This window comes from Solea senegalensis, linkage group LG18, assembly GCF_019176455.1.
Source record: "Solea senegalensis isolate Sse05_10M linkage group LG18, IFAPA_SoseM_1, whole genome shotgun sequence".
NCBI classification, from domain to species: domain Eukaryota; kingdom Metazoa; phylum Chordata; class Actinopteri; order Pleuronectiformes; family Soleidae; genus Solea; species Solea senegalensis.
The window spans coordinates 19,627,080-19,650,446 of NC_058041.1; the positions used below are offsets into that span (position 1 = coordinate 19,627,080).

The 23,367-nt window shown below is 42.3% G+C and overlaps 1 protein-coding gene across 2 annotated transcripts; it reads left to right on the forward strand.

The window, feature by feature from the left end:
* The first annotated feature begins 2,328 nt into the window (after window positions 1–2,328).
* Window positions 2,329–22,707, forward strand: pth3r (parathyroid hormone 3 receptor). 2 transcript variants are annotated; one of them, XM_044013351.1, is made up of 13 exons: window positions 2,329–2,394; window positions 8,196–8,301; window positions 9,796–9,906; window positions 10,489–10,613; window positions 13,430–13,524; window positions 14,934–15,072; window positions 15,162–15,315; window positions 15,390–15,450; window positions 16,432–16,498; window positions 18,011–18,105; window positions 18,183–18,324; window positions 21,300–21,341; window positions 21,430–22,707. In XM_044013351.1, exons 1-13 carry the CDS (start codon window positions 2,329–2,331, stop codon window positions 21,841–21,843), a joined length of 1,617 nt encoding a protein of 538 aa, XP_043869286.1. In that variant the 3' UTR covers window positions 21,844–22,707. The 2 variants fall into 2 exon arrangements, with proteins under 2 accessions (XP_043869286.1, XP_043869287.1); XM_044013352.1 differs by lacking the exon at window positions 2,329–2,394 and having other exon boundaries at window positions 8,223–8,301; window positions 21,300–21,336; window positions 21,430–21,469.
* The last annotated feature ends 660 nt before the right edge of the window (window positions 22,708–23,367 follow it).

The window sequence follows — 23,367 nt, forward strand, 5'->3', positions numbered from 1 at the left end:
TGGAGGTGACGTCAGAAACTAGTACTTTCAAAATAAAGATCACGCTTGACAGCTGGTTTAATAAGCACAGTATACAGAACATATATTTATATACATACATACATATATAACCTGTATATATGTATACGTATACATATCTTTCGGCTCAGATTTGTTGTTACTTAAATTAATTTATTACCAAATTATGTGAAAATGAATAACTAATGTAAAAAAACATAAAATATAACAGATAACAGAAATATATGTATAGTATTTATATGGCTTTATTAATAAACTTAACATAGCTTAACATATACATATATATTTTAAATAAAAAAGACCCATTTTAATTTGTGAAAAAACACAAAATCAACTAAACATCACTCACAAAATACAACTGTGTGTAAAACAAAAAGAAAAAGCAGCATCCAGGTGAGGTTTTAGCGAAGATTGGCATTCAAAAAACCAATGGCCTCAGCTTTGAGGGGCTGATCCTGTTTCTCCTTTCTGTTATAATCTGCCCTGTTTTGGAGAAGATTCTTTCTGAGGGGACAGATGTTGCTATGCACAGTCTACGTGCCATCACATGTGAAAGACGCTTTCCTGCTGTCACTCATCTTCGGTAAAATGGTCAAATCCTCTTGCGCTCCTCTCGCTCTCGTCTCTCTCCTTCCTGTTCGTGTGAGCTGCAGGAACCTGGGTGTGACACTTGACGACCATCTCTCCCTCACTGCCAACATTGCTGCAACAGCTAGATCTTGCAGATACATGTTGCACAACATCAGAAGGATACGGCCTCTTCTAACCCAGAAGGCGGCACAGGTTCTGGTCCAGGCTCTTGTCCAGGCTCTTGTCATCTCACACTTGGACGACTGCACCTCCCTCCTGGCTGGTCTTCCTGCATGTGCCATACGACCTCTGCAACTCATCCAGAATGCAGCAGCTCGACTGGTCTTCAGCTTACCAAAATTCTCCCACACTACACCGCTCCTCCGCTCCCTTCACTGGCTTCCTGTAGCTGCTCGCATCCGCTTCAAGACTCTAGTGCTTGCGTTCCATGCTACAAATGGATCCGGTCCAGCCTACATCCAGGACATGATCAAAACCTACACCCCAGCCCGCCCACTCCACTCTGCATGGGCAAACCAGCTTGCTGCCACCTCAGGATCACAGAATTCAAGACTGTTCGCTGTCCTCGCTCCCAAATGGTGGAACGAGCTCCCCATCGACACTTATGACTTAAACATTGAAATGCACTGTAATGTTGTGTGGGACGTCTCTTCCTGTGACGGCACTCTGGCCAGTCGGTGGCCGACAGTCTGACAACATCACGCATTGGTATCAGCTCAGCTCACTGACTAAAAAAAGTACCAAGTACTATTGCTAATGGAAACGCCTCGCCTCGGCCCCCCACCCTATTGGAAAAGGGGCTATAGCTATAAATCAAATTTTGCTTAGGGCCCCATAAAGGCTTGGGCTGGCCCTGCTCACAGTTATAATATGCCAAAGGGGCATGAGCTGTCCTGTGATTGGTCATCTTCTGATTAAGTTGTGAGACTGTAAAGAGTCTCAGATCACGTCAGAGTGATAAAGCAGACTCAAAACCTGTCTACGTAATCAAATTCCTCTCTATTTATCTTCCCCATTACTCGTACATTTATTTTAGATCGATTGATAGATAGATTGTGAGTCTGAAATGTCCCACCGTGGGAACTGGTGAAGAAATGTTGTTCTCCCCTGGGAAGAAAAAGTTTAATAAATCATACCACATCTATTTATAATGACTTGTGTTACACAACGCGTTACACAAGGACCCGCTCTTCAGTTCAGCCATGATCATTCAACAAATGATAGTAAACTCTTGTCACACACACTCTAAGTCATTATAATGTGTGTGTAAAAGGAAACGAGACGTAGACAGAGGACCATCCCAGAGGAGCACAAAGAGTTAAATGAGATGGAAACCACCACCGACCCATCTCCAACATTCAACAGTCCAATGAAATGCAAAAAGAAGCAGCGCTCCTCTCTCTCCTCCCCACAGAAACCCCCTCAGAGCACACACAACATGGATCCTCACACCTGCACTGATGTCCACCAAGCTTCAGGGAGAGGACGTCTTTAAAACATCAAACACCAAAGTTTAGAAGGACCCTAAAAAACAGGGTAATTATAAAATTTAAATTTAAAAAGCACAGTGGAGCAGCGATGGGGCAACAAAGAAGAGGGAGCGTTTTAAACTTTGGGATCCAAGTTCTTTCAATGCAACGCAAGGAGGAGAAAGAGATGTGAGAGTGTGTGTGGACAGTGGCATTCACTTCAGTTTAAGTCACTTATAGAAAAGACATGATGTTGTGTTCACGACAAATAGTTTTCTTGGCTTTTTTCCACTGCGTAACAACAGTGACTGCACTGGTAAGTGTATATTCTACTTACTATATGTCGGTGATTGAGTTATTGATGATGCCATTTTGATTTATTTGACTGCTATACACAATTATTTAAGATGTCGAGGATAAACACACAAAAGTTATAAAATAACTTATTTCCAGTAAGACAAGACGCTCACGTCTAACTAAATTGTTTAGAAGAAATCTTAAACGAGCACAACATACATCATCAAATATTCAAAATGTTAATAATGATAATAATGTAATAATAATGTCAATAAACAAATATAATAAATAATACCTGAAATACTGCACAAGAAAACCAAATCATTATTGAGTGACTCCTGAGTAAGACTGAACAGATTTGATCTCATATGGAACAGGGCTGTAATCTACATGGCACGATGTCTGTAGCATTGGCTCTGGTTGAATAACCGTGTGTTTCACCCACTGACTTAATGTCATTTCATCTCCATGGGTTGTGATGGGCCAACATGGGTCCAGGACTATGGTTTAGTTCCACTCTAACAAGTTCATTTTAATTTAGTTTTAATACACTTTGGTGCACTGCTGTACCATGTAGTGTTGGCATACTCACTACATGGTACAGGATTAACACAGAGGACAACATGTTGTGATCCAAAGATTGATTTCAATATTTATTATATATAATATAATTAGGGAGTAACAATAGATTAAATGTGTTGTCTTTTTTACTTGTTGTTTTTATGTTTGATAAGTTCAATATCCAGTCCATTTATCAGTATATCATCAGTCTTACTGTTGAATAGCTGGAGTGTTTCCGTTAGCAGGAAATAAATCTGTGTCCAAAATTCAAATGCTCAAAGAGAGTCACGATAACATGTCATTTTCCCAAAAATGTGACCCAGAGAGCAGCAGCACGGAGGTGTCAGTGCTCACTCAGCTCAAGTGTTTTTTCCCCCCCAAACGCAACAAACACTAAATTAGAAAATGCAGAAATAAATGGAACACTTTACATTAAAGCACAATAACATCATGGTAATGGTAATGATTATGTAGTAAGGTTATAATATTGTGGAAATATCAAGCTATTTCTATAGTAATCCCCACATGTGGAAAATGTAATAATGTAACTTTTATTAATAAAAATGTTCATGTAAAGGTATCACAGTGATGGTAGCCTATAGTCATTCTTACAAACCATAACCTGACTATTGCATGGTATCAGTGACGTGTTATATCCTTATTACTACACGCTTGTGTTGTTATTATCATAACATTATCTACCTATTACAAAATGATTATTATTACCAGCAAGTGACTGTGAGCACAGTAGCCCATTTTTGAAGAAAAGTCAGTGCTGAGGGTGATTGACTGTATATTTAGAAGCCAGTAACTTATATAACTGTAATTATAATATAATTGGTCAACACTTGCTGCAGTAGAGCAGCTAACAGGACTGTGTACAAAGACACAGAAATTAAGAATCAAAGAATTAAAGCAAGGCAAGAAAGCGAGCAGCACAGATGAACCAGCTGCTGCAGAGCAGTTAAAGCAAGGTTAGTTTTTAAAAGAAAATTCACTTTGTGCACAAAGACAGTGGGACAGTGATGTACGTCAGAATCAGAATCAGAATCAGAAGAGCTTTATTGCCAAGTACGATTTGCACATACAAGGAATTTGTTCTGGTGTCATTGGCGCATAACAAGCATACAAAATTTTTAAAAGTGAACAGTAAACGTATATATACACAGTATATAAATGTTTTTAAAGATGAAAAAGAGCACTACAGAAAGAGCAGTAAAGAGCAGTACGACTGGGCAGAAGTGAGTAACAGTGCAAAGTGTAATAAGTAATAGTAATGACGTTAATATAACGCATAAAAGGATGTAATGATAATGTGACATGTAGAGGCAGAGGAGGAGTGTGAGGAGTCAGAGTGTCAGGGGGGGTCTCCGGGCCTTGTTGATAAGGCTAGTAGCAGATGGGAAAAAACTGTTCTTGTGGCGTGAGGTTCTGGTCCTGATGGACCGCAGCCTCCCACGTGTGCGTGAACACAGGGTAACACAACTATAAGCATGTTATAATTCAGAAAATCTCATGTACTGTTTTGACTTGTGATAGCAGGAACCATTTTAAATACTAAAGGTCACTGCTGTACAGATTTTATATATATAACCTTCATTTGAGGACTTGCAAAAGGATTAAATGGGTAGAAAAAAAATAGTAGTTATAGTAGAAGTTTAACATTGTTTCTCAAAATGTTCTTTAAACTCTGCTGAAAGGGCAAAGTGGCAGCAGGACCATATCTGTTTTCCTTTTATTCATCAGTCTCTCACTCTTCCCCAAAAGCGCTCTCATTACTCGAGAGTTCACAGGTCGACCCACTGCTATTTTAGCTGCTCTGTTGTGAAATGTAACTGTGAACACAAGGTCTCTTGTGCAAGCTTCCTCTCGCTAGCGTGGCAGCATGGTTGCCATGTGGACTGAAAAAGGGTTTGGCGAGGGATCATCACATACCACACCCTCACACAACTATTTAACGACACCTGGAGGCAGCACATCAGTTTGTGGTGGATAGATGGCCCTGGTTGAAATGCAAATTTAATAAGATGTTATATTTATCTATTTATCTATAGATACCCTCAAAGATAAATACATGGGAGGTGTATGTCGGCTTTTCGACATCAAGGCATCGTTCAGATATGGTGTTATGCTGCAATCCATTTGTAGTTGGAACTCGGAATTTTGGAGATCACGGAAAAGACCTTGGATATTTTACTTTGATACTCGTAACCTCACATATCCCGAGTTCAGGATTCCAGGATGGCCTCTACCATGCAAACACTGATACTTCTACTGTGAATATCACTTCTGTCGCCTTTGTTTCACAGTGAATCAGTCATACACTTAGATGGCCCTATCTTGCCGATCTGAAACACAAGTATCAAACGCAAAACGCAAGTAGCTTTGTGGGCGGATCTCGGGTGCTGTTGCTATTATGCTGGCGGGATAAATGACTCTTGCGCCCGGCGCAAATCTAAAATGGGTTGGTCTGAAGTAGCTACATTAGTCATAGGTGTGGTTTGGGCGTAACGTGCAATAAACCAATGAAAGCGTCATCTCACATTCCCTTTAAATGCAGGGGCGCTTGTTCCTTGGCGGATTGCTATTATAATGGTGGATTTACCTGGCGCACACCAGGAGTGATTCTCAGCCGAGGAGACTGACATTCTTGTCAGGGCCGTAAAAGACAGAGAAGTGACTTTGTAGGATGGGAGAAACGCACCCAAGCTAGTTTTAGTTAAAGCGCTACAACAATGTCAGAAGACGGGGGAAGTCCAAGCTTGCTGGCAACAATCGGACACACAGTGTAACTGGAGGTGGAGCTGCCTCTACTCAGGACCTGACACCAGCAGAGTACATCGCTGCATATTTGGGGGCTTAGAAATCGGCATGCAACCCAATACACTAGCTGTCCTACCTCCGGGTACACTTACAAATCAAGTTTAGATTTCTCATGACATTTTTTTTTTATCATTATCCACATATTTCTTTCATTACATTTCATGTCATTTAGCAGACGCTTTTATCCAAAGCGACTTACAATGGAATTGAGTACAATCATCCAGGAGTGGAGTCAAACTTGTGACCATTGCGACCATGATGTCTTTCGCACACAGGGTACCGGTCTTAACCACTGAGCCACTCCACCCACATGAAGTAAATGTAACACAGCCATACAGTAAATCAAAACAATGTAACGCAGCTTCGCAGGAAGAAGACCCTGGCCTCGGGAGCAGTGCACACGGGCGAGCAATGCGCACGGGCCAACTGAGGAGGGAGCAGCGCAAACACAGAGGAGAGGATCCAGACCCACTAGACGTGGCAGCATCGTCAGACCGGAGGACCATCCGTTCCTGCAGCTCCAGCAAACTGGGTTTGACATGCTGGAGCGGGAGCTGTCCGGGATGCGGCAAGGTGTTAATGCCCGTCTTGACCGGGTGGCGATGTTGCTGTGGCCTCTCAGGCGCATCTCCTCAAGTTTGGAGAGGATTGCTGCAGCCATGGAGCGTGGGCCTCTAAATGCACTACTTGCTCCGGTTGTGCCGCTGCCTCCTCCTGTTGTGCCCCTTCCTCCTCCCCCCACTCCATCTCTGTCCACCCGCTACACCAGGAGCACATCGTGCATAAGTGTCTTATCTTTCTTTTCAACAAAGAAAAAGCCCGCTCCTGCCAGGGACGAGGAGGGGTGGATGGTGCCCTCTGGCAGAGAATCATTAATATATTTGTCCATCACCTCTCTCTCAGGGGCGGATAGGGAATACAGGCTGCCCCTAGACAGAACAAAGCTGGGTTGGAGGTTGATGCCACAGTCATAAGGTCTATGTGGTAGAAGAGAGGTAGCCTTGGTCTTGCTGAACACCTCCCTGAAGTCCAGGTATTCAGCGGGGACCCCCAACACATCAGGTGCGGAACTGGAACTGGTGGAAGGCAGCTGTCCAAGGCCTTGACAGTAACTGGACAGGGCAGGAGAATTGAATTGACCCCCAGCTGTTGAGCTAAGACATTGTCGATAATGTTCACATCTGAACCAGAGTCAATAAGTGTGGCGAGAGTCTGAGGGCCCTGAGGCAACAGTAGTCGAGCTTAGCACAGGAGACGTAGATTGGAGGAGGGTTTGGATGTATGGCTCGCCAGGACCCCCTTGCTCACTAGCGAACATGGGCTTTTGCTGGACACTTGAAGTGTCCCAGTTAACCACAGTAGAGACAGAGGTTCCCCACACAACGTCTCTCTCTCTCTTCTGGGGTGAGGCTGGCCCGGCCGACCTGCATGGGCTCGAATTCCCTTGTGGGTTGACTGGCAGGAGGAGATGATGGCTGGGAAGAGCTGAAGGATGGTTGGTAGGACGTCGATCCGAGTGCCTCTCCTGTCGTCTGGCCAGGATGCACCTGTCGATGCGGGAAACCAGCTCGATGATGCCATCCAGTGAGTAGGGCAGGTCGTGAGAGGCCGTCCCCCACAGCCGAGCGCGACCAGGGCTGCAACGGATTACAGCCCTCCATATTGCCGATGTAGCACTCAGGGACCCCGACCCGGGGCTCAGAGATAGGACCATGCTGAGTTGGAGCCCGTGGGGGATGGTCTGAGCTAGGGTGTTGGTGAGCTGCTGGATCTGGGCGGCTAGCATGGCGAAGCCTTGCTCTTAGTTCGCCGCTGCTTGTCGAACCTCAGCTGCGGTGGAGGCTAAGAATGCCTCATGGCGTTGGAGACCCAGGCGTGCCAGCAGCAAATGCAGCACACGTAGGCAGACAGTCAGTAATGACTTTTATTTTTGAACAGGTGAGTGGAGTTGAGCTGATGAGGAGGGAGTAGCTGGTTGGTGATGAGAAGGAGGGAGAAAAACTGTGAGGGGGAATCATGACAACGTGATGAACTCGGGGTTGGTGTCACTCCTAGTTCTTCCAAGTTCTGATGTAAATGGAATGCAACATTCCACTGTGGAAGGCGGATGTGTTGCTGTCTACAATATATAATCCCGGAAGGTCTTCACATTTAGCTCTGTCATGAGACCAGACACTAAAGTTATCCTTCCCAGCACCTGTTCAGTCTCCAGACCCCATATCGTACAGGTGGTGTCAGTACTAGAAGTCAGGTACTAGAAGTTTCTTACACAGAATTCTAAAATTCAGTGTCATCTTAACTTTCCTTCAGTACTTGGTCTGGATGACCAGTTTTCCAATTAGACGTCTGTGACGGGATTGTGTTGAGTATCACTTGAACTGGCACATATTCTCTTTCCTTGAATATTTGACCCACTGACTATTCTGCCTTTTACAGATAGACGCCGATGACGTGATCACACGAGAAGAGCAGATCTATCTTTTGATTGGTGCTCACGCCAAGTGTGAAAGGAACATTGAGGCCCAGATGTCCCTGCTCAGAGGTTTGGGGACTACATCAGATGTTATGCAGAGGTTATGTTTTTGTGTTTCCATTTGCCTGTGAGCAGCAGAACTCATGAAGTAAAGGACGGATCTGAATGACATTTTCTGGGGATGTGGGTTATGGCACCTTGTACAAATGTTAAGATTTTGGTGGTGACTCAGATAATGTTAGTATTATGGCTCTTTTCCATTACACAGTTCTAGCACTACTCGACTCAACGCAAATGTATTAATTCCTTTCATCAGTGGTACCTGGTACCTGATGTTCTTTTTGCTCTGGCAAGATTCAGAGTGAGCTGAGTTGATACTAAAATGTGACATCAACAGACTACTGGCCACTGATTGGCAGTGCCGGCCCTGAGTAATTTGGTGCCCTAGGCAAGATTTAAGCTGGCGCCCCCTTGCATCGCAACAGTCAATTTCACAACCAACTTTCATACAATCACACAGAAACTGCATATGTGTATTCAAGATTTTATTTCTTTGAGTAAAAAATATCACACCAAATATAAACTAAAGAAAGAAACAAGTGATAAAATTAAAAATACAAAATATATAAGGCAAACATATTAAGCCGAACACTGCACACAACAACTGATGCTGTGTCACTGGGGGTGGTAGTGCAATATTTTAAAAGTGCATCTGAAGAGAGAAGAGAAGTATATGTGACGACTGCATGTTACATTTGAATAAAAAAACAGATGCTTGGTGTGCTATACATGAGACTAATATAGTCTAATAATGAAAATGTGATGAAATTCATTCAACCAGAGCTCGTGAACACATTCCTATACACTGGGTGGCACTATTCACCTCTACGTTGGTTTAGATATTCTATCAAACAAAACTTTATTTACAACCACTAAAAATCAATGTCCTGCTAGCCCCAATGTTGGGACAGCGTGTGAGGTGCAGGACAAGATGTGGAAAACTTGTCATTGGATTGAGGAAGCTCTGAGCTGAACTCCTCCAGTGGCTCAGCCACAACAGATACCTGCTGAACCATCACCAGGCATGCTACTTCAGACCAAAGCAATGGATCAAACTAGATCAACATTAGCCCCGCCCACTGACTTTGATAGGTGAGTTTGACAGATAAAATAAATTCATGATGCACTGCAACACAGGACCATGAATAATTAATTAAATAGTAAAATAATTATATATGTTTTTTTACATAAAATGAATTGGTATTTTAATGAATTAATAACACATTTATGTGTTTAATGCCAATTTTAATTAATTAATGACACATTTATGTAATTATTTAATGGTGTTATTTTATGGTTTATTTATTTAATTTTGGTACTTTCGGTCAAAAATAAAAGTTTCTCACAGTGAAACTGGAAGCCATGTTGATGTCATCTAAAGGGACAATGTGGTCAGAAAGTTTTTCTCTAAGAGTTTTGTTTGTCTGAGTTTAAAAGTAAAATGTTTCTATGTTGAAACACTGACTACACTGGTGGTACATGTGCTTCTGTTTGTCTGTGAAGAGGGTGACTGCATCCCAGAGTGGGACGGGATCATCTGCTGGCCACAGAGCAGAGCGGATCAGCTGGTCTCAGTGCTTTGTCCAGACTATATCTATGACTTCAACCACAGAGGTAGGAGAACACACACACAGGCACAACCCCATGATCCCCTTACACCCTTGAGGGCCCCTCTATACCTTCTACATTCCATGTCCAGAGAGAGGTGGTGCAGATCTTCGCTCATACACACACGGCTGAGTTTCCAGTTAGTTCCATTTGTATATCCTTGTATTCTCTAAGCGATGGGTTGAGTGGTTGAGTAGGCATGGGTCACGGTCGACCTCCTTGCACAACCTCTCTTTGTTGTCTTCTTTTATTTATTATTTTTATTACTGCCCATTCCATATGAAATTCTGCCTGATGAAGGGAGACCAAAGCAAAGTAATGGACACATTATGCATTTCAGAAAAGTTTCAAAATTACCTGACATGTCAAAATGTAAGAGAAGTTTCAAATGACACATCCACATGTTCTTGTGAGCCAGCCTCCAGTGGAACTGGGACATGGTCCTCAACATGAGTCACTATGTGGGTCTGGTTACAGTTCAAATGTTCTCCCCTGCCTTAAAGACAGTTGTCAAATGTCTTGAATGAATGTAGACATTATCTAATGCTCTGCTTCTTCACAACTGTGACATGAACCCCTCTGATCCAGGACAAGCCTACCGCCACTGTGATGCTTCAGGAAGCTGGGAACAGGTGTCCAGCATCAACCGCACTTGGGCTAACTACACAGAATGCACTACATACTTGCTCTCCAATCAAAGGAACCAAGAGGAGGTGTGTACATGTGGATTTGGTATGTATGTGCTGTATCTGTTAAGCTGAATGTGTTTTTGCACATGTGCATACACTAGACGTAAAAGGCATAAAAGACATTGCAAGCAAACAGTCTCTATTCCAGCATTGGCAACAACTGGCTGCACTGAAAAGCAACATGAAAAAGGGAAAGGGACGTGTTTCCGTCGAGTGGAACACATAAGTTTGGTACAGTACGTACTTTTTTGCATTTCCATTAGAAATAGTACCAAAATAATCAGCCCCATGCTGTGGCACCATTCCTTTGGGGTACCAGAGTAAAATGGTATGGTCACAGTCAGTTGATAGACTCCTTTGCGACTCTTTGTCGTTCATTGACGTTGCACCAATACAATGTCACGCTACATATCTCGCTGACACGGCCATCGGGCGCAACTCACACCACACCTACCAAGTAAAGGTACTGTTCTCAGTCGAAACAGCCTGACCGAAGACGTTAACGTTATAAACTGCCCCAAACAACTATGACCATGATGAAAACACAGCATAAGAGAGACTCGGAAATAGAATAAAACACACATCCATATAGTAAATGGTCTGGTATTTACAGTATCCCAACTAGCATGTCCATGTGGTCCTCATAAGGTTTATATTCGGGCTGACAATATGGGTTTTAAATGGGATTGTCCATGGTTGCCATGGTGGCCCAACCAAGCTCATGTCCACTTAGGACCAAGGTAGCCTGGAAAGGGTGAAGTGGGAAACCATGGACAAACCAGCTTGGGAACCATTTTGTCAGCCTGGATATAACCCTTATAGGGGATGTAACATTTTTCTAGTCTTGATGACTGTGTTGTGAATAAGATTGTCACAGAACAAAGAATCTGACCTGAAATACAAACACAGGTGAACTCAGTTTGATTCTTAAAAAGATGATGAGTCTGGTGGCCTGCCCAGTCTGGCAGGTTGCTAATACCGTGAACTCGGTTCAACCCAGAGAATGAGAGAAAGTGAACTTAAAGGGAACATATTATGCAAAATCAACTTTTGAATCATTTTAATACTTATATTTGGGACTCTGGAGTATGTGAAAAAGAATACTCAGTCATGTTTTCGTGGTCCCCCTTAGTGTAAGTATAGGTGATAAAACACTCCATGTTGAATTCCCTGCACTTATGACGGCAGCATGCGCATTTCACCGTGAATGTTACCGCCCCACCAGTAAGTTTACTTCGCGAGCTCCACCTTAGCTCCACCTTGTCCCTGCGAGAGTGCGGGCGAGGGAGGAAGAGCGGTATTATGTCCACGCGGAGGGACAAGTGTGCTGTTTGTGGCTGCACAGTGGAGCACAGTGTTTTACAGAGGATTTTATATATGAAGCTAATGTGCCGGATAAAGTCAGCAAACGTGGGTTCGTGTGTTCGCACCACTTCACATCAGACTGCGGCCAGCGGTCGCCGTATTTAGTCAGCGACGTACAAACACACACATTGTTAAGAAAAGGTCACATAGAGGTCATAACTGACCATTCTGACACGTCCTAATTAAACATATTTGTTCAGTACATCCTCCATGACCGGAGCACAGACTCAGTCTGATACAGTCACATACAGCAGCAGTTTATGCAGCGACAGCGGTGGATCAGTGGTGCTGTCCCTAAGTGTTTTTAACTGATTTACAGTTGGACAGTGTTCGGCTCCATCCTTATGTAGGATGTCTCTTCCTGTGACGACACTCTCGCTGTTTCCTGCTCACGCTGCCATGTTGATATTGTGAGAGAACTAGTGGAGGGAGGGGGAGAGGAATGAGGGGAGGGAACAGGAGCTGAGCGAGTGAGTGCTGTAAAGAGGACAAATCAGAAACGCCCTGGAAGAAGTGGGTTTGTGTCTGCCTGCCTGTGTCTCATTTGCATATAAAGGGACCAGGCACAAAACCGAGCATTCTGAAAGGGGCGGGTTTAGCAGGGTTATTGAACTGCTATGATGCTTCATCCTTATGGTATTTTGACCAAAGCATGTCACTGACATGTTCATTAGGACACCAGGGAACTATTTTAATTGGGGAAATAGGGTATAATATGTCCACTTTAATATGGACCAGACAACAGAGAGCAGTAAAGGTTGGAGCAAAGCAAAAGAAGTGTCACAACAGGCAACAAAGTAGAACAGTAGCAAAGGCATTAAAATGTCACCAGAGTTATTAAAATGACACTACATAGTTAAGACCACCAGTAATAAACCACCCAGGAACAAACGTGGTTAAGAAAGGAGGGGCCGAGGGCGGTCTTTCGTGTGAAGAACACGTGAACTTAAATGAAAATAACATGTTACATAGGAAGGCGGGTCAGGGGAGGGGTTTTCCCCCATCCCAGAGGATAAAAGGCGAGACGCAGAGAGCAAGGTTTCAGTGTGTGCTCTTTAGCGCCCTCATTGGTGTTTGATTTGCGGGTCCACAATAAAATACCTGATTTATCTGAAGACAACGGCTTCAACTCTTTTTCAGAATAAGTTTTTGACCGTTTAAACAACTTCTGGTTGAAAAGCGACTCTTTCACTGAATCACCATCCATTTTAGGAAATGGAGGGATGGCCTTGAGTCATCTGTTGTGTAGCTCAAAAACAGAAAGCCTCAATTCCAAAAGATTAGCATTCAACAACCTGGGGATTAAACTCATCAACCATTTTTCATAGATCTTGCCTTTTGTAGCTTTAAGGTGGATCGACAGTATTTATCCACACAGTAATAAAATATTCTACCTCTCACAGAATGTGAGTGGTAGGCAGCAGACTCATACTCATACTGGCTGTATCCCTAAAATATGTTTAATTTTGTTCCAGAAGGTGTTCAAGAGACTCCACCTCATGTATACTGTCGGCTACTCCATTTCTCTGGCATCTCTGTTGGTGGCAGGCTCTATCCTCTGCTATTTCAAGTAAGGAAACCAGAGGATGTGATCAGTTGACTCTATCCTCAAAACTGTATAAACTACTTTTACCATAAAAAATGAGAAGATTTTGCTAATATAGAATTAATCAGCCTGCAAAAGATGCAGAACATTGCAATTGTCATGAATACATTTTCAGTAAATTTGGTTTTCATCACTGTTAAGGTGGGATGTGACACTTTTATGGTGTCAGATTTATGTCAAATGTTGGGGGGGGGGCAATAAAACATGCATACCAGCAAATTATAGTGCATTCCATTTACATTTGGAGGTCAGAGGTCAAAACTCGGAGTTGGCTGCAAGTCAGAGGGAAAAACATAGGCTCAAACCTATCTTGGGCAAGCCATTGTTAGCCATTGTCAGCCATTGTTAGCCATTTCTTATTGTGAGAGATCTACTGAGTCAGTAAAATGGAACCCCATCATTTTCTTTTTGCATGTTGTTCCTTTACAAACAAACGACAATATTTCATTTAATATTCATAAGTAATGTTCATTGTAATAATAAAGGTAGTAGATAATGGATGGATGGATGTAATCGAGGGCATTATTTTAGGTTTTCATCTCACTAGCGCCCCCTCAGTTGCAGAGTGTAAGTGCTCTGTCGTAAATACCACACAGACACACACCTCCTCATCCACTGCTCCTCAGATCAACACAACGTTGCAGAAAACAACAACGTCATCCCACAAGGTACAGTCACTTTTCACGTTTTCCAGGAATATTACTAATCTCACACAGTTATTTTGTCACATAAGATAAAGTTAGAACCAGATTACGTCTGTGTCGCCTCTACACAGAAGCTGGACACAAGAAGTGTCCCACAAGCTTGTGATATAGCAAACTTTAGCTTTAGCTGTGGATGCAACGCAGAAGTATAATCGTATAAATCAAGAGTCATGGAATCACTGGAAACACGTCATTTCACCATAGAGAAGAGGTGAGCTCATAGAAGCTACGGCTGCAGGTCTATGCATAGATGTGTTGTAAGAACTGGATAGAGCTTCGCCCCCTTTGCCTGGAATACAATTGTGTCATGGTGGCCACTCGTGGTACTGCAAAAAATAAAAATACGGAGCCCCTGAGGGGACATGGTAAAATACGAAGCCCCTGAGGGGACATGGTAAAATACAAAGCCCCTGAGGGGACATGGTAAAATAGGAAGCCTCTGAGGGGACATGGTAAAATACGGAGCTTCTGAGGGGACATGAAGTAAAATACGGAGCTTCTGAGGGGACATGAAGTAAAATACGGAGCTTCTGAGGGGACATGAAGTAAAATACGGAGCCCCTGAGGGGACATGGTAAATCCTGTGTATATCAATCCCGACTATAAGGAGTTAACTGGTTTTCATTCTCTCCCTCTCCCTCTCTCGCTCACACACACATGCACTGCCAGGCGTCTCCACTGCACACGCAACTACATCCACATTCACCTCTTCACCTCCTTCATTTGCCGAGCAGTCAGCATCTTTGTGAAGGACGCTGTGCTCTACTCAGTGTCTGATGACAGTACGGTGGAGTCTGAACCTCATATGGTAAAGCAGACATTTCTTGATTTAAAGATTTTAAAGACAATGAACTATTATTATAGTACTTTAAATCCAGTGCTGCTCTGTGTCCACAGGCCGGGTGTAAAGTTGCTGTTACTCTCTTCCTCTACTTCCTGGCAACCAATCACTACTGGATCCTGGTGGAGGGTTTGTACCTACATAGCCTCATCTTTATGGCGTTCCTCTCTGACAAGAACTACCTGTGGGCCCTCACCATCATCGGTTGGGGTAAGCAGCACTGGTGCAGTCTACAGACTATGAACAGTGGGGTCATCACATTGCTCATTTCTGATCTTTTTTAGGTGTTCCAGCTGTGTTTGTGTCCGTTTGGGTCAGTGCGAGAGCATCACTAGCAGACACACAGTAAGTCATGTGATACACTAGTACAAAGACTGTCGAAAACAAAAATGGTTGTCGTATTCAGCTTTGCAGGGTGAGCATGAGCAGGAAGTAACACTTTACTAACTCGGGCTGTTAGGCCAATGAGTGGTGCTACAGTGAGTTTAGCTTCAGTTTGCTTTTATTATGTATTACTCATGGCCAGAGATGGACTGAGACAGAACATTGGCCCTGACATTTTAATATATGGTTTTAATATATGGTTAAGATATATGGTTTTGATATATGGTTAAGATATATGGTTTTAATATATGGTCGAGGCAGATGACCGCACATCTCTGAGTCTGGTTCTGTCAGAGATTTCTTCTTCTGTTAAGAGGGAGTTTTTTCTCTCCACTGATGCCTAGTGTTTGCTCATTGTGTGAACTGTTGGGGTTCTCTGCTCTCCTTGATGTTGTCTATGTACAGTGCATTGAGATAATGTATGTTATGATTTGGCGCTATACAAATAAAATTGAATTGAATTTAATTTAATTTAATTGAATATGGTTAAGATATATGGTTTTAATATATGGTTAAGATATGTGGTTAAGATATGTGGTTTTATTATATGGTTAAGATACTGTATATGGTTAAGATATATGGTTTTAATATATGGTTAAGATATGTGGTTTTAATATATGGTTAAGATACTGTATATGGTTAAGATATATGGTTTCAATATATGGTTAAGATATGTGGTTAAGATATGTGGTTTTATTATATGGTTAAGATACTGTATATGGTTAAGATATATGGTTTTAATATATGGTTAAGATATGTGGTTTTAATATATGGTTAAGATACTGTATATGGTTAAGATATATGGTTTCAATATATGGTTAAGATACTGTATATGGTTAAGATATATGGTTTTAATATATGGTTAAGATACTGTATATGGTCTATGGTCAAGTATTTACACAAGACCTGTATCCCAAATTCTTACTCTGTCTTTGCTCTTAGATGTTGGGACATCAGTGCTGGAAACCTCAAGTGGATTTATCAAGTTCCCATCCTGGCAGCCATTGTTGTAAGTAAATGTCAACATGTAATAAGTATGTGTTCATCATTTTGTTTCTGAATATTTAAAAAAAAAAACAAAAGTATTAAAATCTTCTTCATGTCATCAATTAATGGCTGATAAGGGGGAAAAGTGCAGTAGTGTAGAAATTGTACTTCTTCAGTTTGTTCAGAGCACATGAGAGGATGATGCACTAAGAAGCACCTTTTATTCTTTATTATGTAAACTGCTTATCACAGGAGCGACTGCTCTACCGCTGCCTTGTTGAACTTAATGATGGAGGCAGCAGTGGATCAACAACTGTTTACACAGTGACAGAAACTTTAGTTTCAAATAGCAAGTGTCGCTTTTGTTGGGTGAGCTCTTTGTCATGCATTGTAGAATTTGCTCTCAGACTCCCCCTACAGTTGGTAAATGGAATCATTTGTTACAACTGTCATAAAAAGAATGTTGAGGTAATGTGTGACTATTGGCCATATATTAATACCATTGACTATATCGCCATGCACTAAAAATGTGTGTTAATCTCCAACAACCAGGGAAACCTTTATATTTAACAGGAGTCTTTTAAAGTGGGCCACATGGTGGTGTAATGGTTAGCACTCTCGCCTTGCAGCGAGAAGACCCGGGTTCGAGCCCCGGTTGGAACAAGGGCCTTTCTGCATGGAGTTTGCATGTTCTCCCCGTGCGGGGATTAGGTAAATTGTGGGGATTAGGTAAATTGACCGTGAGGGTGAGAGTGAATGGTTGTTGGTCTCTATCTGTGTGTGAGGCCCTGCGAGCTGTCCAGGGTGTACCCCGCCTATCGCCCCATGTAGCTGAGATTGGCACCCCCCTCTGGTGGAGGATAAAGCGGTAGATGATGACTGATGATGAGACTGTGGAGTGGTGTATTTTGGGACAGCGCCGGTGATCACGAGCGGCATCACAGAGTGGAGTAGCAGGCTGTACTCCGGAGATATGTGGACAGAAATGAAGCCAAACAGTGCCAAATTGTATATCAGTTAAAACGTGGATTAATTTCCAACAACTACAGAAGTCTGGTGTAAAGTCACTAGTCACTCATGTGTGTGTGTCGCGTATAAAATGAAGTCACCGCCGTTTCACTCAGCCATGCAGTGATGACTCCGCCCACGTTAAGTAGATACTTTTTTGTATTGGGGATCCAACCTAATCGTGCTGTGTCGTGCCGAGGCGAGGCGAGTAGAGCCGGTGAATATACGCCATATGACTTCTAAAGATATTATTATTAGAAATGAAAACTAAGCCCTGAAATAAAGGACTCCCTCCTCTATTTATGCCATAAAGTAGAATGTTGTAGTTATTTGGTGACTATCAAAATAATCTTGAATTACTAGAATGTAAAAAGCCAACATTTGTGTCAATTTAAACTGTTAAAGTGTGTTTTTCCATGTTTCCAGTAAGACTGAACGTCTGTACTGTATATGAGGCTGGGTTTTGGTACATACAGCATTCACAACAACAAAACAAACACTTAAGTCTGTTTCTCTGCAACTGCAGGTGAACTTCCTGCTCTTTGTCAACATAATCCGAGTGCTGGCCTCGAAACTGTGGGAAACCAACACTGGTAAACTGGATCCTCGACAGCAGTACAGGTAACTGTTCATGAGCACGAACCTGAAAACTTCCAAAGATAAAAGTCACAACATACACATCTGCTCTGAATCTGCAGGAAGCTGCTCAAGTCCACGCTGGTCCTCATGCCCTTGTTTGGAGTTCACTACATGCTCTTCATGGCCCTGCCCTACACTGAGGTGGCTGGGCTGCTGTGGCAGGTGCAGATGCATTATGAGATGTTCTTCAACTCTTCCCAGGTTAGAATATTAGTGCAGTCAAATCCTTTTTGAAGCACAGATCCAAAGTTCTGTGTCAGTGTGGACAAGGCAATGAAAAGTGACCTGAGCTCAACAAGCATTTCTGGAATTTGTTTCTTTCAAAGTGAACTCTTATTTAGAAATCAGGGAAATAAAAGTGTTTTAATTAATTTAATTATTCAATTCAATTCAATTCAATTCAATTCAATTCAATTCAATTTTATTTGCATTGCGCCAAATCATAACATACATTATCTCAGGTCTGTACATAGACAACATCAAGGAGAGCAGAGAAACACAACAGTTCACACAATGAGCAAACACTAGGCATCAGTGGAGAGAAAAAACTCCCTCTTAACAGAAGAAGAAATCTCTGACAGAACCAGACTCAGAGATGTGCGGTCATCTGCCTCGACCGGTTGGGGTGAAAGGAAAATGGGGGACAGTGGAGAGGTGGGGGACAGAAAGGGGGGAGAGAAAGGACAAGAGGGAGATGAGGTAGAGACAGAAGAGAGAGAGAGACCAGGAGCAGATACACAACAACTGTATCAGGTTACAAGTTTATACAGTTAATGATATAGACTTTTTAATTATAGCACAATAATAATGGTGACGATATGTATGATATGGATAGCCTCGAAAACTGGATCTGGATCCTGCAACCTGCAAGATGAGGATACAGAGAGAGAGAGAGGGAAGGAAGGAAAGACACAAACAAGGGAGAGAAAGAGACAAGGTTAATGACATATAAAAAGTCATAATCAAATCCTGAGTGTGAGAGAGTGAATGTGCGTGTACCACAGGAAAATCCCCCAGCAGTTTAGTTCTATAGCAGCATAACTAAGAGATGGTCCAGGTTTCCCTGAACCAGCTCTAACTATAAGCTTTATCAAAAAGGAAAGTTTTAAGTCTAACTTTAAATACAGAGAGAGGCTCCGCCTCCCAAACTGTCATTGGAAGCTGGTTCCACAGGAGAGGAGGAGCCTGGTAACTGAAGGCTCTGCCTCCCATTCTGCTCTTACAGACTCTGGGAACCACAAGTAAACCTGTATTTTGAGACCTAAGTGGTCTATTAGGGTGATAGGGTAAGACTAGGTCTTTCAGGTATGAAGGGGCGTGACCATTAAGTGCTTTGTACGTGAGGAGGAGGATTTTAAATTGAATTCTAAACTGTGGGTGGAGCCAGTGTAGAGAAGCTAACACTGGAGTTATATGGTCTCTCTTTCTAGTTCCTGTCAGAACTCGTGCTGCAGCATTTTGAATGAACTGAAGGGTTCTAACAGACTTGTTAGAACATCCTGATAATAAGGAGTTACAGTAATCTAATCTAGATTAACAAAAGCATGAACTAGTTTTTCAGCATCCTGTAAAGACAGAATGTTTCTAATTTTCATAATGTTCCGCAGGTGGAAGAAGGCTGTTCTGGAAATGAGTTTTATGTGTGAATCAAAAGACATTTCCTGGTCAAAAGTAACTCCAAGGTTCCTCACAGTGGAACTGGAAGCCAGGGTGATGTCATCTAAAGTGACAATGTGATCAGAAAGTTTTTCTCTGAGGTGTTTAGGGCCGAGTATAAAAGTTTAAAAGTAGAAAGTTACAGGTCATCCAGGACTTAATGTCTCTGAGACATTCCTGGAGTTGAACAACCTGATTTATTTCATCCGGCCTCATCGATAAATATAGCTGTGTGTCATCTGCATAACAATGAAAGTGTATGTTGTGCTTCCTAATAATGTTCCCTAGAGGAAGCATATATAAGGTAAAAAGTATAGGCCCAAGCATCACACTTACGGTCGCACTCTGCTGTTTTCGCATTGATGTGCACTGCCATCTCTTCGCTGTGTTCATCGTCTGCTTCTATCAGGGCTGTTGCATACTCAAACCCTGCATCCCTGATTCTTGAGAAGCTTCTCCACTCTCCTATCATGTCACTGTCTCCCAGTGTCCTGGAGGTGAGATGGTTGGCTCTTCTGGTGAAAGCGGTCTGAGCTGGTGAACCCCTGTGCTTAAGCATCTCAAGCTCCTCCTTTGATGCTGCCATGTTGCTATCTTTTCTTGCGTTGACGAACAGTACAAGCCTTTAATGCCACCTAAGCTTGAATAGTCTTTTGCCTCTACTGGGTGTGTAGACCTTCTCTTTTCTGGGCTGTTAGCTCACAGTCAGATTGGTTAAACAATCTTTTAATTTCTTCTGGTCTTTGGGCTAACGGTAAACATTAACACAACACATGTAGTTGTAAGCTAAACATCATTTGCAGGGTATTTCCCAGTTAGCTGCTACTCAGCAATGGGCTGTGTGCTTCCGTATAAGACTGAGACATGAACCACTTCCGTAATAAAGAAAAAACCCAGAACCAGCTTTTCAGAATAAAATGAAGAGATACAAAATCCTTGAATAAATTATTTAGACCCACAAATAATAATCAATCATTTCAATAACATAGGTCTTGACAGTATAAAACCTTTATATATGTTATTATCTTCATTTTATGGGTCAAGTAGGATTTGTGTGTCCAGTTGTTTGGAGAGGGGACAAACATGTGTCTTTTATTCCAAAAGTAAATAAATAAATACACCATTAAATAATTAATTAAATGTGTCATTAATTATTTAATGACACATTTAATTTATTAATGACGCATTTAATTATTTAATGACACATTTAATTAATTATTTAATGGTGTATTTATTTATTTAATTTTGGCCTTTTCGGTCCTCCATACTGGTCCAGTCTGTGTTTTCTCAGGATTAAAACATTGAACATCAGTTTCAAAGTTTGTTGTGTGTGTGGTCTACGTTTTTAAAATCAAGTCACGTTTGAAAATCCTCTACTGTGGGGCAGGCGTCAGGGTGTACAGATGATGAGGGATTGCATCTGAGTGCACATAACATAATCATTCTTACAGGTTACAGAGTGTTGTTGTTGCTGCTAATGTGACTGTACTTCTTTTTACATCTAAATTTCCTCATTCCAGGGCTTTTTTGTGGCATTTATCTACTGTTTCTGCAATGGTGAGGTAAAAGAGCAAGTCACTGTTTAGTTTTGAATTTCCAACTAATCTGATTTACTGTGTTGGAATAAATCTTTATCTCCTCCCTCCTCAGGTGCAGGCTGAGGTAAAGAAGGCATGGTTGCGACGCAGCCTCGCTCTGGACCTCAAACAGAAAACCAGGATGACGAGCAGTGTCGGTGGCGGCAGTTGTTACTACGGCGGCATGATGTCACAAGCCACCACCACACACAGCGTCAGCGTGTCTGCTGCCACTCCCAGAGGACTCTCCTTCACTAGTGGTGTGGCAGGATCAGCAGGAGCTGCTGCTGTTGGTGGCGGTGGTGGGTCAGGGGTCAGGCTACAAACCAGCCTGTCTGGATATGTTCCAGCTGATGCACAGACCTCTGGGGTTTTCACCAGGAGTAAAGGAAATCCTGACTCTAAACATCATGGAGTATCATCAGTGCAACCCTCTGGAGAAGAAGAGCCAGACTCGTCTCTGAGGGAGCTGGAGACGGCCTTGTGATGACAGTAGTATGGCTGACATTCCTCCGCCTACCTCATCTGCTTTATAAAAACCAAACCAGGAAGTAGCAGCCATGTTGTTGCACTGACACAAGTGACGTTTGCAAATGTGGATCTGCAAGGTCAGAGGTTAGATCCCCCAGGTCCTCTGGTCTGTAGGCCAGTGTGTTCCGGGGTAAGACACTTAAGTACTGTGCCAGCAATTTGTGAATAGTATGTAATGTGCATGTGTGTGAGTGAATGTTAGAACTGGAGTCTAAAGCACTCGGTTTTTGTATGAGGCAAGGATGAGGTTTTCTACTTTTCTTATAAGAGTTATATTTTGAGTAAATGAGAAACTGTAGTTATGATAGTAAGTAATCTTAAATAAATTGTGTACTGTCACTTTAAGAGCGCACATTCACAGTGGTACAGTACGGTACGGTTTAGAACAGTAAAGTCTTGGGTCAGGCTTGCATTTCGACTGAGAACAGAACCTTTACTTGGTAGCTGGGGGCGTGGTCTGTGCCTGATGACGTTGTACTGGTGTGACGACAACGAGCGTGACCCAACAGACAACAACAACAAACATCCAGCAGCTCTTTTATTCGGATGGTTTGTAAGACATCAAGCTCTGTATGAGAACGGACTGTGGGCGTCTGCCTCCACTTCCATGGAATATTAACAACGATCTAACAGTCTAACAGTTACTCTGGTACCACAAGGGAAGAGTTAAGGCTGGAAAAGTGCCATATAAATGCAGAGCATTTACAATTTCTACTGATTTACAATGACAATAGATGGAGCAAGGAGGATCTCAAGGTACTAGACATGCTTAGAAACTGTTTGTTTTTATAAAAGTGTAGATTGGGTTAAAATGTAAGATAAAAACAAATTAAACTGATGAAGAAAAATATGTCAAATACTAAAATAGAAAAACATAATGACCTCAGAGTGTGTGGGATAATGAAAACTCTTGATATGGTGTTCTTCCTCTTCTTCATCTTCTTCTATGGGGTTAAACGGCGGCTTGCATCCATGATGTTGCATTAATGCCATCTACACTCTCCAGTCCGTTCCTATATTAAAGAAGAACTAGACTTCGTAGTAAATGGACTGTTGTGGCTTCATGTCAAAGGTCATCTGTTCAAAAGGACCACAGCTCTACCAAAGCTGCATCATTCTCAAACTCTTCTGGAAACTCACCTTAAATGAAGAGGACACGTGGATCTCAGCAGCGATACATTTGACACTGAAAATCAAACCGAGCTTCTACAAAGAACCCCTAATGTTACACTGAACAGATATATGTGTTATTCAATCAACTCCCTCAGTTGTTTGTTCTCTCCAAGTCCAGATAAATGAAAGTACCGAGCGCCATGATGTTTTGTGCTCTTATGATGTCATCATGTTGTTTCAAAGAAAATCTCAATAAAATACAAATTACACAAAAATACTGCCCGTCATGATGTCATGGTTGACAACTAGTGTTGTTCCAGTGAGAAGCCAAACTGACTGTCAACCTTGGACCGTAATGTTCGTGTTC